Source organism: Saimiri boliviensis, chromosome 16, assembly GCF_048565385.1.
Source record: "Saimiri boliviensis isolate mSaiBol1 chromosome 16, mSaiBol1.pri, whole genome shotgun sequence".
Lineage (NCBI taxonomy): Eukaryota > Metazoa > Chordata > Mammalia > Primates > Cebidae > Saimiri > Saimiri boliviensis.
Genome location: NC_133464.1, coordinates 60,326,793 through 60,340,805, shown reverse-complemented (window position 1 = coordinate 60,340,805; position 14,013 = coordinate 60,326,793). Strand labels below are relative to the sequence as shown.

Here is a 14,013-nt window from a genome sequence, read left to right as displayed (position 1 = left end):
AAAAAAGCCTATGGTCACAAACTAGGTCCATAACTATTAACCATAAAAACTACACAACACTATTTTTAAAGACATTTACTTCAAACCGTTTTTAAGCACCAAATTAAAGCCAATACACCTGAAGGTTTTTACATTTCAGGACTAAGGACATGAGGAAGTATATTCTGGACCACGTGGCTTGTCCATCCCAATGCCGCCATGGTACCTATAGCATCTTCCGGTGGCAGGTCCACTGTGTCTGTGTAGAGGTACTGGAGAAAGGCACGATACACTGAGTAGGAAAACTGGTCGATTTCTATCACTTCCTTCATGTCTTCATTCCAATACGACTGGAACATGGATCGAAAGTGCTCACACCTCAAACAGAAAAGCAAAAGTCTTATTTGTTCAGCAGCAATTTTAAAAAAAGTTACCTAATTAAGTTGACAAAATCATACAAACAGATTAGAAGTATCCTTGGGCCGGGCACAGTGCCTCACACCTATAATCCCAGCACTTTGGGAGGCTGAGCAGGCTGATCACCTGAGGTCGGGAGTTTGAGACCAGCCTGACCAACATGGAGAAACCCCATCTCTACTAAAAATACAAAATTAGCTGAGCATGGTAGTGCATTCCTGTAGTCCCAACTACGCAGAAGGCTGAGGCAGGAGAATCCCTTGAACTCAGGAGGCGGAGGTTGTGGTGACCCAAGATTGCGCCACTGACTCCAGCCTGGGCAACAAGAGTGAAACTCCATCTCAAAAAAAAAAAAGAAGTATCCTTAACTACTATATCGGGGCCTGCACACACCAGGATTACAAACCTATAGTCAGCACCCAAAAAACATTCCACATGCATGGTTTTTTTTGGTTTTTTGTTTTTTTTTGAGACGGAGTTTCGCTCTTGTTACCCAGGCTGGAGTGCAATGGCACGATCTCAGCTCACCGCAACCTCCGCCTCCTGGGTTCAGGCGATTCTCCTGCCTCAGCCTCCTGAGTAGCTGGGATTCCAGGCACGTGCCACCATGCCCAGCTAATTTTTTGTATTTTTAGTAGAGACGGGGTTTCACCATGTTGACCAGGATGGTCTCGATCTCTTGACCTCGTGATCCACCCACCTCGGCCTCCCAAAGTGCTGGGATTACAGGCGTGAGCCACCGCGCCCGGCCTTACATGCATGTTTTTTTGCATATGCCTTTTACATACACTCGCTTTCGTTTTTTATGTATCCTATTAAATACTAACAGGTATACACAGAGCCTAGAAGCACTTAGCACTTCTACTACTACTACTGCTTCCATTTAATGGCTCCCAAGGTTTTTTCGCTCCTTTGTATTTTAAAATAACATACAGCAATGCATTTTAAACAATGAAGTGAAAGAAACTTAGAAACGAGAGCTCAAGACTTTTGACTACATATTAACATCAAAATGATTCATTTGTTTTTTTTTGTTTTATGTAACTAGTATATTCTTAAAACTGTTTTATATGTTAACTGGATTACATCAAGCTGATTATTGTCTCATTCAACATAACAATTTTTCTTCCTTTCTGCCTCGTCGTCAAAACAGCTATCACTCCTCTTTTGTTTTTGTGCATTGCCTGTTCCCTTTCCTCTCTTTACAGGCCTGCTACAAACTTATTTATAGAACACTCACATCCACTAGGGTAGTCAGATATTTCAAGAAAACCTGAGCACCTCCTACACTGTATTTACATGAAAAAGCCACCTGCATAAGAATCTGATTTCTGAATATTGAATTTTCTTAAGTACAATATAGTTATATCTAAAAATCATCTTTTAAAATTCTTTTACAGTGAGATAGGGTAAAAAAGAGAGAAAGTATTTTCAAAATCCACTCAGAGTCGAGGCACAGGGGCTCATGCCTGTAATCCCAGTCCTTTGGGAGGCTGAGGCAGGTGAGTCTCAATCACCTGAGGTCAGGAGTTCGAGACCACCCTGGCCAACACAGTGAAATTTTGTCTCTACTAAAAATACAAAAATTAGCCGGGTGTCGTAGTGCATGACTGTAATCCCAGCTACTTGGGAGGCTGATGCTGGAGGATTGCTTGAACCCAGGAGGTGGAGGCTGCAGTGAGCTAACACCACTGCACTCCAGCCTGGGCGACAGAGTGAGACTCCATCTAAAAAAGAAAAGAAAAATCCATTCAGAATACTAAAAGAATGGCTTCACTTACAAAAGAAATTACTCTACCTGAGAAGCAAAAACGAAATAGTTGTCTAAGCAAAGAATCATGGATTTCATGGTCAGAAAATTGTACATGAAAGGAATAGACTGGCTGACAAAGGTGCAAAGACGGAAACAGTGCCAGTTCATTTTTCCAAGTAATACTGTGGTTCAGATACTTACTCCCTCAGGTAAGGAATGACGTAGGACTTTTCGGTTCCTTTCAAATGTATTTCTTTGCCAATGGGTTTTTAACTAAATTTCCAAAAAGACTTGTTAATGGTCTCATGTGCCCCTTTTTCTGCAATGGCAATCTTTGTGAGCAATAGTCCAAACAGTTACTAATAAATGCATAGTTCCCTCATTTATACAAGGAGCTCCTGCCATTTACTATCTCTAAAAAACTTTTTCTTTTTTGAGATAAGATCTTGCTCTGTCACCCAGGATGATCACAGCTCACCACAGCCTTGATCTACTGGGCTCTAGCAATCCTTCCGCCTCAGCCTCTGGAGTAGCTGGAACTACAAGAATGCACCACTACACCTGGCTAATTTTTTTTATTATTTGTAGAAACAGTGTCTTGCTATATTGCCTAGGCTGGTCTCAGACTCCTGGGATCAAGTGATACTCCCGCCTTGGCCTCCCAAAATCCTCGGATTACAGGCATGAGCCACTACACCCAGCCCAGCCTAGAACTTTAATTGGTAATTACATGTCCCTTAGAAACAGAAGCCCAGTATTCCTATGAGAACTTTCTGCTTGAATCTTTAATTAGGAGTAAAACAGGTCATATACACTTTTCAATAACAACCTTTTGTATTTTCTTTAACAGCATAAACAAATTTTCTGATGGAAATGAGTATTCACAAGATCCTTAGTTTAAAAAACAATATAGGTATGTGCGGTGGCTCACGCCTGTAATCCCAGCACTTTGGGAGGCCGCGAGGAATCACCTGAGGTCAGGTGTTCGAGACCAACCTGATCAACATGGAGAAACCCCGTCTCTACTAAAAATACAAAATTAGCTGGCTCTGTGGTGGTGTGCATCTGTAATCCCAGCAACTCAGGAGGCTGAGGCAGGAGAATTGCTTGAATCCAGGACATGGAGGTTGCAGTGAGCCAAGATCACGCCATGGTACTCCAGCCTGAGCAACAAGAGCAAAACTCCATCTCAAAAATAATAATAATAATTACATATATATATATAAAGAAAGAGAGAGAGAGAGAAATACTTAAACTCCTACAGGACACTTTTTCTAAAACGCTCCATGAGTGTACACACAAAACTCTTTGACATGAAATGGACTGATACTATCTGCAAAAATATTAAGTAGTGACATTTCTCTCTACAACAAAGGCAATTTTTTTTTTTTTTTTTTTTTGAGACGGAGTTTCGCTCTTGTTACCCAGGCTGGAATGCAATGGCTCGATCTTGGCTCACCACAACCTCCGCCTCCTGGGTTCAGGCAATTCTCCTGCCTCAGCCTCCTGAGTAGCTGGGATTACAGGCACGCACCACCATGCCCAGCTAATTTTTTGTATTTTTAGTAGAGACGGGGTTTCACCATGTTGACCAGGATGGTCTCGATCTCTTGACCTCGTGATCCACCTGCCTCGGCCTCCCAAAGTGCTGGGATTACAGGCTTGAGCCACCGCGCCCGGCAAAGGCTATTTTTTATCAGCACCCATTTTGTGGAATAACAAAGAAATAGAAGTGGCAAAAAGAAAGTACAGTTATTGAAGTCTCTGAGCTCATGCAAAAATACCTGATTTTCAAAACAGCTTTATGGACGTGAATATATTTTCCATCAATTCGAAACTTCAGATCAGCATTTTCTGGACTATCAAATTCTTTCTTCAGTGACTCTGCAACTGTTAAAAAGTCTTCATGTTCTGAAGGCAGCAAACACATATTAATATGGAAAGTTCAAGGAACAGATTGAAGATCCGAAAGACTTCAAAAAGATCATAACTGTAGTGGATAATTCCACTTGTTTTTTTTCAACAGTTCATACCTAATTTGACAAATCAATTCTACAGTATTAAGATAAGTATCCTGCATCTATAAACTACAAAAGAAAATCACCAAAAAATGGTATTTAGAATGACCAAATACCATCTTATATGGTTAAACATTAGAAATGTATATTTTTTAAAGGAAAAATTATAGGTAGTTCATAATATAATAACCCCCTCTCAAAATGAGTGGTTCTTTTCTAAGACTAAAAATTTATCAGTTTTCCTTGCCCTAAGAAACACTAAGAATATCTTTTTTCTGCTCTGAGGTAGTTTTAAGGGGTCAGCACATCCAACTCAAGGAGATGCAAGAAACAAACTTAACACTTAAAAGGTAATGCTAAGCCATCATGTTCTCAAGCGGAGAAACTCTTTCCTAAGTATCTGGAATCTAAGTATCTCTGCTAACCCTAAAAATCACTATATGCATAATCCTTACTCTGTATCTAAACAGAGCAAATTCACTTAGAAACAACGCCTACATGAAGGGAACAATTTTATAAGAACACATGACCATCTTACCTGATAAGAACTGCTGTTATGGTTTTATGTATGTAGAAATGTGTTACTATAAGAAAAAGCAAAGACACTGTACACATTCCTGCAACACTTTCTTGTGCTTTATATGTATGAAAGAAGAAAAGAAGTAGAAAAAGGCTAATGGGGAAATGTTTTTAAATTCCAGAGATCCTCACCAGGCATCGAGTCAAACTGCTATGGATACATGAAGCAGGTTTCAACTGCCCACAGCTGAGTTAAAAATTAGTGTCTTAATCAAAGAGCTCAGCTTCCAAGCCTGGGAAGAACCTGTGTCCCTTGGTAGCCTGTTTTAACAAGAGCAACTCCTAGAGGAGGGACAACAGCTAAAACCTAGGCTGAAACTTAACAAATGAGTTTATCCACAAGCTTTATCATCACAGTCTCCCAAGGAAATATCTTTTGCCTAAGCCCTGCGACCTGAACTTACAGCCCTCCCTCCACCCCATGCAATGCAGAGCTCTCCCGGCTACGTAGAAAAGATGGAAAACCTCTCACAGTTCAGGCTTTCTCCGACCTTGTAACCTGGATCACTGGTGAGTAAAAGAAAAGAAATGACCAAGATGGGCCAAAAGTCCAGGGCTCTAGAGTGCTACCGCCACCCATCCAAAAATCTACCACTCATCAGTGTCTCAACTTCTGCAGTCTTAGGCTGAAATGACCCCTTCTCCTCTTTGCTCCTGGCAACAAGTATAGTACGTCCTTTCAGAGAAGAAATCCTCCTCAGAGGGGTGAATTCACCATCTGACTTTCTTTCTAACACTCAGCTGAGATCACAAAGTGAGAGGGAAAAACTCTTGATTTTTAGTGGGTGGAAGAGAAAGAAGTTATCTAGGACAGCAGTCCCCAGCCTTTGTGGTACCAGGGGCCAGTTTTGTGGAAGACAATTTTTCCATGCACAGGGGCAGAGACGGGGATGGGTTTGGCATGATTCAAGTACATTATGTTTATTGCACACTTAATTTTTATTGTTACACTGTAATATGTAATGAAATAATTATGAAACTCACCATCATGTAGAATCAGTGGGAGCCCTGAGCTTGTTTTCCTGCAACTGGGCGGCCCCATCTGGGGGTAATGGGAGTCAGTGACAGATCATCAGGCATTAAATTCTCATAGGGAACTTGCAACCTGGATCCGTCACATGTGCAGTTCCCAACAGGGCTCACGCTTCTATGAGAATCTAATGCCGCTGCTGATCTGATTGTAGGTGGAGTTCAGCAGGTAATGTGAGTGATGGGGAGCAGCTGTATTAACACAGATGAAGCTTCACTCACTGCCACTCACCTCCTGCTGTGCAGCCCAGTTCCTAACGAGCCACAGAACAGTACAGGCATGTGGCCTGGGGTCTGGGGACCCCTGACAGTCTGGATGATACATTCAATGACCATATTTTTTCCAAACTTAACATTTAAAATGTCAGGACATTTGTTCTTCAAAGAATGCCTGTGCCATTTTAAGACATAAGAACAGGGAAAGCCTTTTATAAAGTCCAGGTTAAGTAGTATATATAAATCTGAAGACGTGTACAGAAGTAGCATTCAGCTGGGTATGCTACACATGTGCGATTCTGGACAAACAGTACCATTCAGTGAACCAATACTTTGCAATCGTAATACTCACTGCAAAAAAAAAAAAAAAAAAAAGTACTAAAGAACTTATCAAAATGAAGTGAAAGGAAGTGTTCAACTGGTTTCATTTTAAGGCAAGCTTAACTTCCTAAGCATGCCCTTGCCCCCACACCCATGACTGGTCACCAAATGATGGGACAACGCCACCTACCTCACACACCTAAGCATGACATATATTAGAAGACTAACCTTCGATATCAATTGCTGAGCAACTCAAACACCTTAACTGCCAAGAACTACATGAATTTTCAAGCACAGAGCATCATGACCCACTTATTCCCTCTGCTTGTAAATAAAAGAACAACTCAGAAGAAATATGCTAGCAAAAAGGCAAAAATAAACAAGAAGTAAAAGATAAAGATTAAAGTCATCTTGTAAATGGCTACTCAGCTTTAAGACATCCTAGCTTTTTCGGCCAATAATGGACTCTTAAAGAAGGCAACATTCAGAAAAAGTACAGACTACATAAAAAAAGATCACCCCAAATTCCACTACCCTTTATAATACCTCTGTTTTGATGCCCTTCTGAAATAAAAGAATTTGAAATCGGTTGAAAGACAAAGAAAGAAAGAAGATGAGGTTAATGCGTCACCTTAAAAAGAGACAGAGTCTCGCTCTGCTGCCCATGCTGGAGTGCAGTGGTGTGATCACAGCTCACTGCAGCCTTGACCTCCTAGGCTCAAGCAATTCCCCACCTCAGCCTCCTGAGTAGCTGAGACTACAGGCATGCACCACCATGCCCAGTTATTTTTTGTAGATAGGGTTTCACCAAATTTCCCAGGCTGGTCTAAAACTTCTGGGCTCAAACAATCCACCCGTCTTGGCCTCTCAAAGTGCTGAGAATACCAGTGTGAGCCACCATAGTCAGCCAGTTCTTTACTTTTTTGAAAGTTCATTTTTGATTAGTATTATGTCAGGCTATGTAAGAAATCTAGTATAATAAAAGTGCTTAAGAACAGGTTACCCACATACTTATGCATGAGCGTTCATAACAGCACTACTCACAAGAGTCAAAGGTGGAAATAACCCACATGTCCATCAACAGGTAAGTGACAAACAAAATACGGTATATACACATGACGGAATATTATTCAGTCATAAGAGGGAGTGAAATACAGAGACATATTGCATCATCAATAGGCCTCAAAATCATTAAGTAAAAGAAGCCAGACTGTATGCTTCTACTTATATGAAGTATCCAGAGTCAGTAAATCCATAGAAACAAAAAGCAAACTGGTGGTTGCTAAAGGCTGGAAGGGGAAAGAATGGAGTGTGACTGATTAACATATAAAGGCTTTCTTTTGGGGTGATAAAAACATTTTAGAATTTGACATAAAAGGTGGATGCAGGCCAGGTGTGGTGGCTCAAGCCTGTAATTTCAGCACTTTGGGAGGCCAAGGCGGGTGGATCACCTGAGGTCAGGAGTTTAAGACCAGCCTGGCCAACATGGTGAAACACTGTCTCTACTAAAAATACAAAAATTAGCTGGGCATGGTGGCGGACGCCTGTAGTCTCAGCTATTTGGGAGGTTGAGGCAGGAAAATCGCTTGAACTCAGGAGGCAGAAGTTGCAGTGAGCCAAGATTGCGCCATTGCACTCCGGCCTGGGTGAGAGAGCAAGACTCCGTCTCAAAAAAAAAAAAAAAAAAAAGAAAAAAAAAGAAAAGGTGGATGCACAACACTATGAATGTTCTAAATGCAACTGAACTGTACCCTTTACAATGGTTAACTGCATGTTATATGAATTTGATATCAACTGAAAACACTTATAAGAGAAAATTTAAAGTTCATGGGAATATTTCATAATATATGAATGTGATTATGTATCTAATTTGAGGGAAAGTACAAAAGCTAATAGAGAATAAAGCATTTTAAGAAAGCCCAAAACCAGGAAATACACAGGAAAACTCGTCAGTTGGTAGTACCATTCTTCCTGGGTGGAGGTGGCCCTGCACTTTCTTACCCACAGACAGGAGGCGCCAGGAGACGGCGGGAGTGGCAAAGCAGGCAAACACATCATCGGTGCAGGACAGGTGGGTGAGGTGTGGCAGGATCACAGACTGGCCTCGGCACTGGCCCCACATGTACACGTGCCCACCCTGCGTCTTGGCCGCAGACGTGTGGGCAGAGTGACAGGCTGCAATCTCTACCACCCTGAAAAGTTTTAAGAAAAATGCATGTCACTTCATGATGACAGAAGCCCACAGCACACCACACAAGGCAACTAAAACATTCATGCTTGGAACACTTCAGAAAGCAACAGTCCAAGATCCAGGGACACTAGCTGCCAAGCCACAGCAACAAAAGCAAAAGATCAGGGCAAGAGCACTGTTCTTTCCCAACTGCCCATTTCTCATCCTCAGCTCACTTTGAGTTAGGACAGACCACAAACTGCCAAGGAAAACTTGGAAAACAGACTAGAGACCCAAGCAAATGAAGAAAGTGGACACTGACAAAATGTCCTTACAAACGTGTTGGTTTAAACACCGTTTCTTTTTTTTTCTTTGAGACAGGATCTCCCTCCGTCACCCAGGCTTGAACGCAGTGGCATGACCATAACTCACTGTAGCCTTGACCTCCCAGGCTCAAGCAATCCTCCCACCTCAGCTTACTGGACCACAGCTGCACCACCACACCTAGCTCATTTTTGTATTTTTTATGGAGATGGGGTCTCGCCACATTGGCAGGGCTGGTCTCCAACTCCTGGGCTCAAATGATCCTCCTGCCTTTGCCTCCCAAAGTGCTGGGGATTACAGGTGTGAGTCACCATGCCTGGCGCATTTCTTTATAAATATAACTTTCTCTGTCCTCTCCTACCAGAGCTCAGAACACTCACTGGACTGATAAGCATTGGCTGAGGGGTCACGGACTCTGAACGCTCCATTCCAAAAGGACAACAAGCCAAACCTACTATATTTCTCAGTAGCATGCTTCTTGGGTAACATCCCATAATCAGAAGTCAGCACGCCAGGACATAGTAGGTAAGACCATACAATCTGGCTGAACAACATCAAGCATCTATTCCAGTAATACATGCTATATCAAATCAATATTTAAACAGATAATGTCCTTTCAAGAGTAGATTTATTTAAAAGTTGTTTTACTTGGGTCAAAGGAAAAGTTTATCCTACACCATAAACATCAACATGGCCATAGACCCTATCTATCTTCCATAGTAAAAGGCCAGCAGCAAGGCTGCAGTAATTATACCAAGATGCATTCATGCCTATCAATCACAGTAGTGGTTATTTCAGAGAGCTACGTAAGAATCATATCGACCTCCTGTTCATTCTGGCTGCTACTCGAAACGCTTATGTATAGGCCAGGCACAATGGCTCATGCCTATAATCCCAGCACTTTGGGAAGCCAAGGTGGGTGGATCACCTAAAGCCAGGAGTTCAAGACCAGCCTGGTCGACATGGTGAAATGCCATCTCTACTAAAAATACAAAAAATTAGCCAGGGATGGTGGTACACCTGTAACCCCAGCTACTTGGGAGGCTGAGGCAGGAGAATCACTTGAACCCAAGAGGCAGAGGTTGCAGTGAACTGAGATCGTGCCGCTGCACTCAGTGACAGAGTGAGACCCTATCTCAAAAAAGGGAAGGGAAGGGGGATGTAGGGAAGGGAAAGAGGGAAGGTGGAAAGGGACTGGAGGAAGGGCGAAGGGGGAAGGAAAGGGAACCTCTTTTGTCCAAAATGAGAATGTTAATAAACAGAAGAATTACAAAGCCAAACACCACAGCTCTGACACACAGTCCCAAGGCCACATCTCACATACAGTCCCAAGACACAGCACAGCCAAGTTACCTTTCTTTCTCCACCATGATGTGTGCTGGGTTTAGCAGGTTATTTTTATTGCCAGTTCCCAGCTGCCCATATGTGTTAGCTCCCCAGGCATAGAGCAAGCCCTCATCTGTTAGTGCTAGAGTATGTGCGTAGCCGCAGACAATCTGCAAGTAAATTTAAATGGTTACCATTAGCAGGAAAACAGGAAGGGCAGGGAGAACATCTACTTAAAGGCTATAGCCAGCTTCTGTAGAATGCCAATTCATCATCAGGGGTAGACTGACATTTGCTGGAACATTAAAAAAGCATCAGAGAAACCTAAACCTTAGGCTACTGAAGTTTTCCATTTTTTTTTTTTTTAAACTTGTCGAGACTGTTTTGTCAACACCACAGTCTTGCTTCTCCTCATGGGAATTTAGGGAAGATATGATATTACATGTGGAAGATAAAGGCACAGAGAAATATTGCCACAAAAGACTGACTGAAGAGTAAACCTCCAATATTTCTCCAAGTTAGGGCAGGGAAGATAGACAAGAAGTGGTAGCTGAGAGGGCACCGCACCTACCTGGTTCACACACACACTGTGCAAAGCTGCCACTCTCACAGGGGTCAGCTGGTTGCCATTGTTTCCCAAGCCCAGCTGACCGTTGCCATTGTAACCCCAGCCATATACCTTAGAGAGGAGAGGAGGGAGAGAATGAGTTTTTTTAAACTGCTGGTAAGAAAAAAGAGAAAAAAACCAGTCCATCTAAACACATCAGATATTTCCAACACCTATATTCTACTCTATGCTCCTGCCACTGATCTCCAAACAGGAGCTATTTTGGAGATGGAGATGACAGAATTGGGCATCGGTTTCTACTCCATGACTTAGTCTGAGGCAAGCCACTCTTTCCTGTTTTACACATGAGGAAGTTGAGCCTCACTAACAATTATTAAGCACCTACTGTATGTCAGAACACCCTGAAAGGTACTAGAAATAAGTTTTTGGTCACAGTTTAACAGGGGAAATAGATACATGCAAATTTTTTGCAGACAGGTAGCAAGACATATAATCAAGGCACTGCAGAATGGCAAGGAGGAAGACTTCAGCTCTAGGAAGAAAGATTAAGGAAGACTTTTCAGACAGTGGAGATCGAAGAATGAAGGACAGCAAAGATTCCAGGCAGAAGGCACTCACTACATTAGAAGCTAGTTTAGAAGATAAGTAGGTGGGCTAGACACATCCACAGTAGTGGTCATATAAAGAATGGAAGAAGGCCAAGTGAGGTGGCTCACGCCTACAGATTACAATCCCAGTACTCTGGGAACCAAGGGTGGGAGGATTATGAGGTCAGGAGATGGAGATCATCCTGCCCAACATGGTGAAACCCTATCTCTACTAAAAACAAAAATGAGCCAAGCACGGTGGCACGTGCCTGTTATGCCAGCTACTCGAGAGCCTGAGGCAGGAGAATCACTTGAACCAGGGAGTTGTAGGTTACAGTGAGCCAAGATCATGCCACCACACTTCAACGTAGAAAGAGAGCAAGACTCCACCTCAAAAAAAAAAAAAAAAAAAGTCTAGAAGGAAAGGCAAGGGCCCAGAGGGACAGAGACAAAAAACATACCAGAGGAACTGCAAGGCATCTGTAAATTTCTCACCGAAATATTAATTTAATTTGTACTTTTGAAAGATAATGCTGGCCACTGTATGAAAAGATGACAGAGCATATAAGGCTAGAGGCAGGGAGAACCTTTAAGAGGTCATTTCTTCTCTCGTGAGCAAATAGGTGAGCTCTGATGAGGCTACAAACTAAGGAGTGACAGCGGGATCAAGAGATAAAGATGCAGAAAGAGGATTACACAGAGGACTTCCCAGAATGTGATAGTCCCTTGGATATCTGCAGTGAGAGGAGACCTGTCTGCTGAAAGTAACAGGGTTGGGCATAGGTTTGACAGGAGTGCTAAAGGTTCCGAATAGCCATAGGAAAAAGTATTGATCAGGAACAGACAAAGAAAGGCCTTGTTCGAATTACAAACCCAAGATTTGTGGTGGCATCAAGACCCACAGCAATGCAAGGTGGCAGACGTAGACTATGGCTTTTCAGGCTTTTCAGGGTTACATGATGGAAGGGAAAGGGGAAATGGAATTTAGGGCCTGGAGAGAGATGGTTAAAGGCACTTTCACCCAGTGCCGGAAGTGTAACAGACATGAACTTTCTGGAGAGAAATTTGGCAATGGCTATCAATATTTTAAATGGCATACCTCTTGACCCAGAAATTCTTTGGGAATTTATTCTATAGAAACACTTGTATAAGTGTACAAAGATACACACATAGAGAGTCACACAGAAAATCACTGCAACTGTTTATGACAGGAAAAAATTAGAAAACTGACATGTTCGCCGGGCGCAGTGGCTCAAGCCTGTAATCCCAGCACTTTGGGAGGCCGAGGCGGGTGGATCACGAGGTCGAGAGATCGAGACCATCCCGGTCAACATAGTGAAACCCCGTCTCTACTAAAAATACAAAAAATTAGCTGGGCATGGTGGCGCGTGCCTGTAGTCCCAGCTACTCGGGAGGCTGAGGCAGGAGAATTGCCTGAACCCAGGAGGCGGAGGTTGCGGTGAGCCGAAATCGCGCCATTGCACTCCAGCCTGGGTAACAAGAGCGAAACTCTGTCTCAAAAAAAAAAAAAAAAAAAAAAAAGAAAACTGACATGTTCATCAGTAGGGCTCTGGATGTGGGTCATCTGCAGAAGCCAGAATCAGCAGCCATAATGATGGAAAGCTGCATAAATGGTCTGATCATAGACACGGATAAACACAGACTGCTAAACAGGGGAGTGGGAAGCAGGTTGAAGAAAAGCAGAGAAAAGCTACAGTAGGTATCATCCCACATTTAAAAAAAAAAAAGATAATTATACTCACCTATATATAATTGTTTAAGGGAATAGTCAAAAAAGACATGCATGAAACTATTAAGACTGGGAAATGGTATTTACTTTTTATCTGTTCACTTGTCTTCCTTTACTTTGTTAAAATAACCACATAATAATAAAAATTAAACTTTTTTTTTTTTTTTTTTTTTGAGACAGAGTCTCACTCTGTCACCCAGGCTGGAATGCAATGGCATGGTCTCAGCTCAGTGCAACCTCTGCCTCCCAGGTTCAAGCAATTCTCCTGCCTCAACCTCCCAAGTAGCTGGGACTACAGGTACCCACTGCACCTGGCTAACTTTTCTATTTTTCTGTAGAGAGATGGGGTTTCACAATGTTGGCCAGGCTGGTCTCAAACTCCTGACCTCGTGATCCGCCCACCTTGGCCTCCCAAAGTGCCTGGCCTAATTTATTTTTAAAAATAAGAGAAGAACACTGGAATGGAGGATATTCAAAGGCCATCTCAAGGAATTCTGAAGTCATTTGCATGATACTGAGATTGAGTTTTTTAAAAATAAGTTAATGTAAGTTAAAGTCTATGCAAAAACTCTAAAGCAACGTAGCACAGGTGTCCTCAATCCCCAGGTCGTGAGCCACAGACCAGTACCACTCTGTGCCCTGTTAGGAACTGGGCTGCACAGCAGAAAGTGAGTGGTACTTGAGGAAGTATTACTACCTGAGCTCCGCCTCCTGTCAGATTAATGGCAGCATTAGATTCTCATAGGAGCACGAACCCCATTGTGAACTGTGCAATAAGGCATCTAGGCTGTACACTCCATATGACAATCTAAGCCTGATGATCTGAGGTAGAACAGTTTCATCCCAAAAGCATGACCCCAACAGCACCACCCATAGAAAAATTGTCTTCCATGAAACCAGTCCCTGATGCCAGAAAGGTTGGGGAACACTGCCCAAAAAGCACACCAATGCATGATGCCAAAACACCTGTGTCCAA

The 14,013-nt window shown here is 42.6% G+C and overlaps 1 protein-coding gene across 19 annotated transcripts in view; it reads right to left on the bottom strand.

Moving 5' to 3' along the window:
- RCBTB1 (RCC1 and BTB domain containing protein 1) overlaps window positions 1-14,013 on the bottom strand; it is a 60,472-nt gene that overhangs the window by 16,063 nt on the left and 30,396 nt on the right. For 18 of the 19 annotated variants that reach the window (XR_012514370.1, XR_012514371.1, XR_012514372.1 and 15 more), the window contains 5 exons: window positions 10,704-10,811; window positions 10,160-10,302; window positions 8,314-8,504; window positions 3,934-4,060; window positions 206-357 (listed from right to left, as the gene is read on the bottom strand). Coding sequence is in view for 14 of the 19 variants with exons in the window: in XM_074387690.1 (XP_074243791.1) it covers window positions 206-357; window positions 3,934-4,060; window positions 8,314-8,504; window positions 10,160-10,302; window positions 10,704-10,811 (721 nt within the window). In the remaining 5 variants the exon portion in view is untranslated. The remainder of the gene's footprint in view (window positions 1-205; window positions 358-3,933; window positions 4,061-8,313; window positions 8,505-10,159; window positions 10,303-10,703; window positions 10,812-14,013) is intronic. The other variant, XM_074387689.1, reaches the window with a different exon arrangement.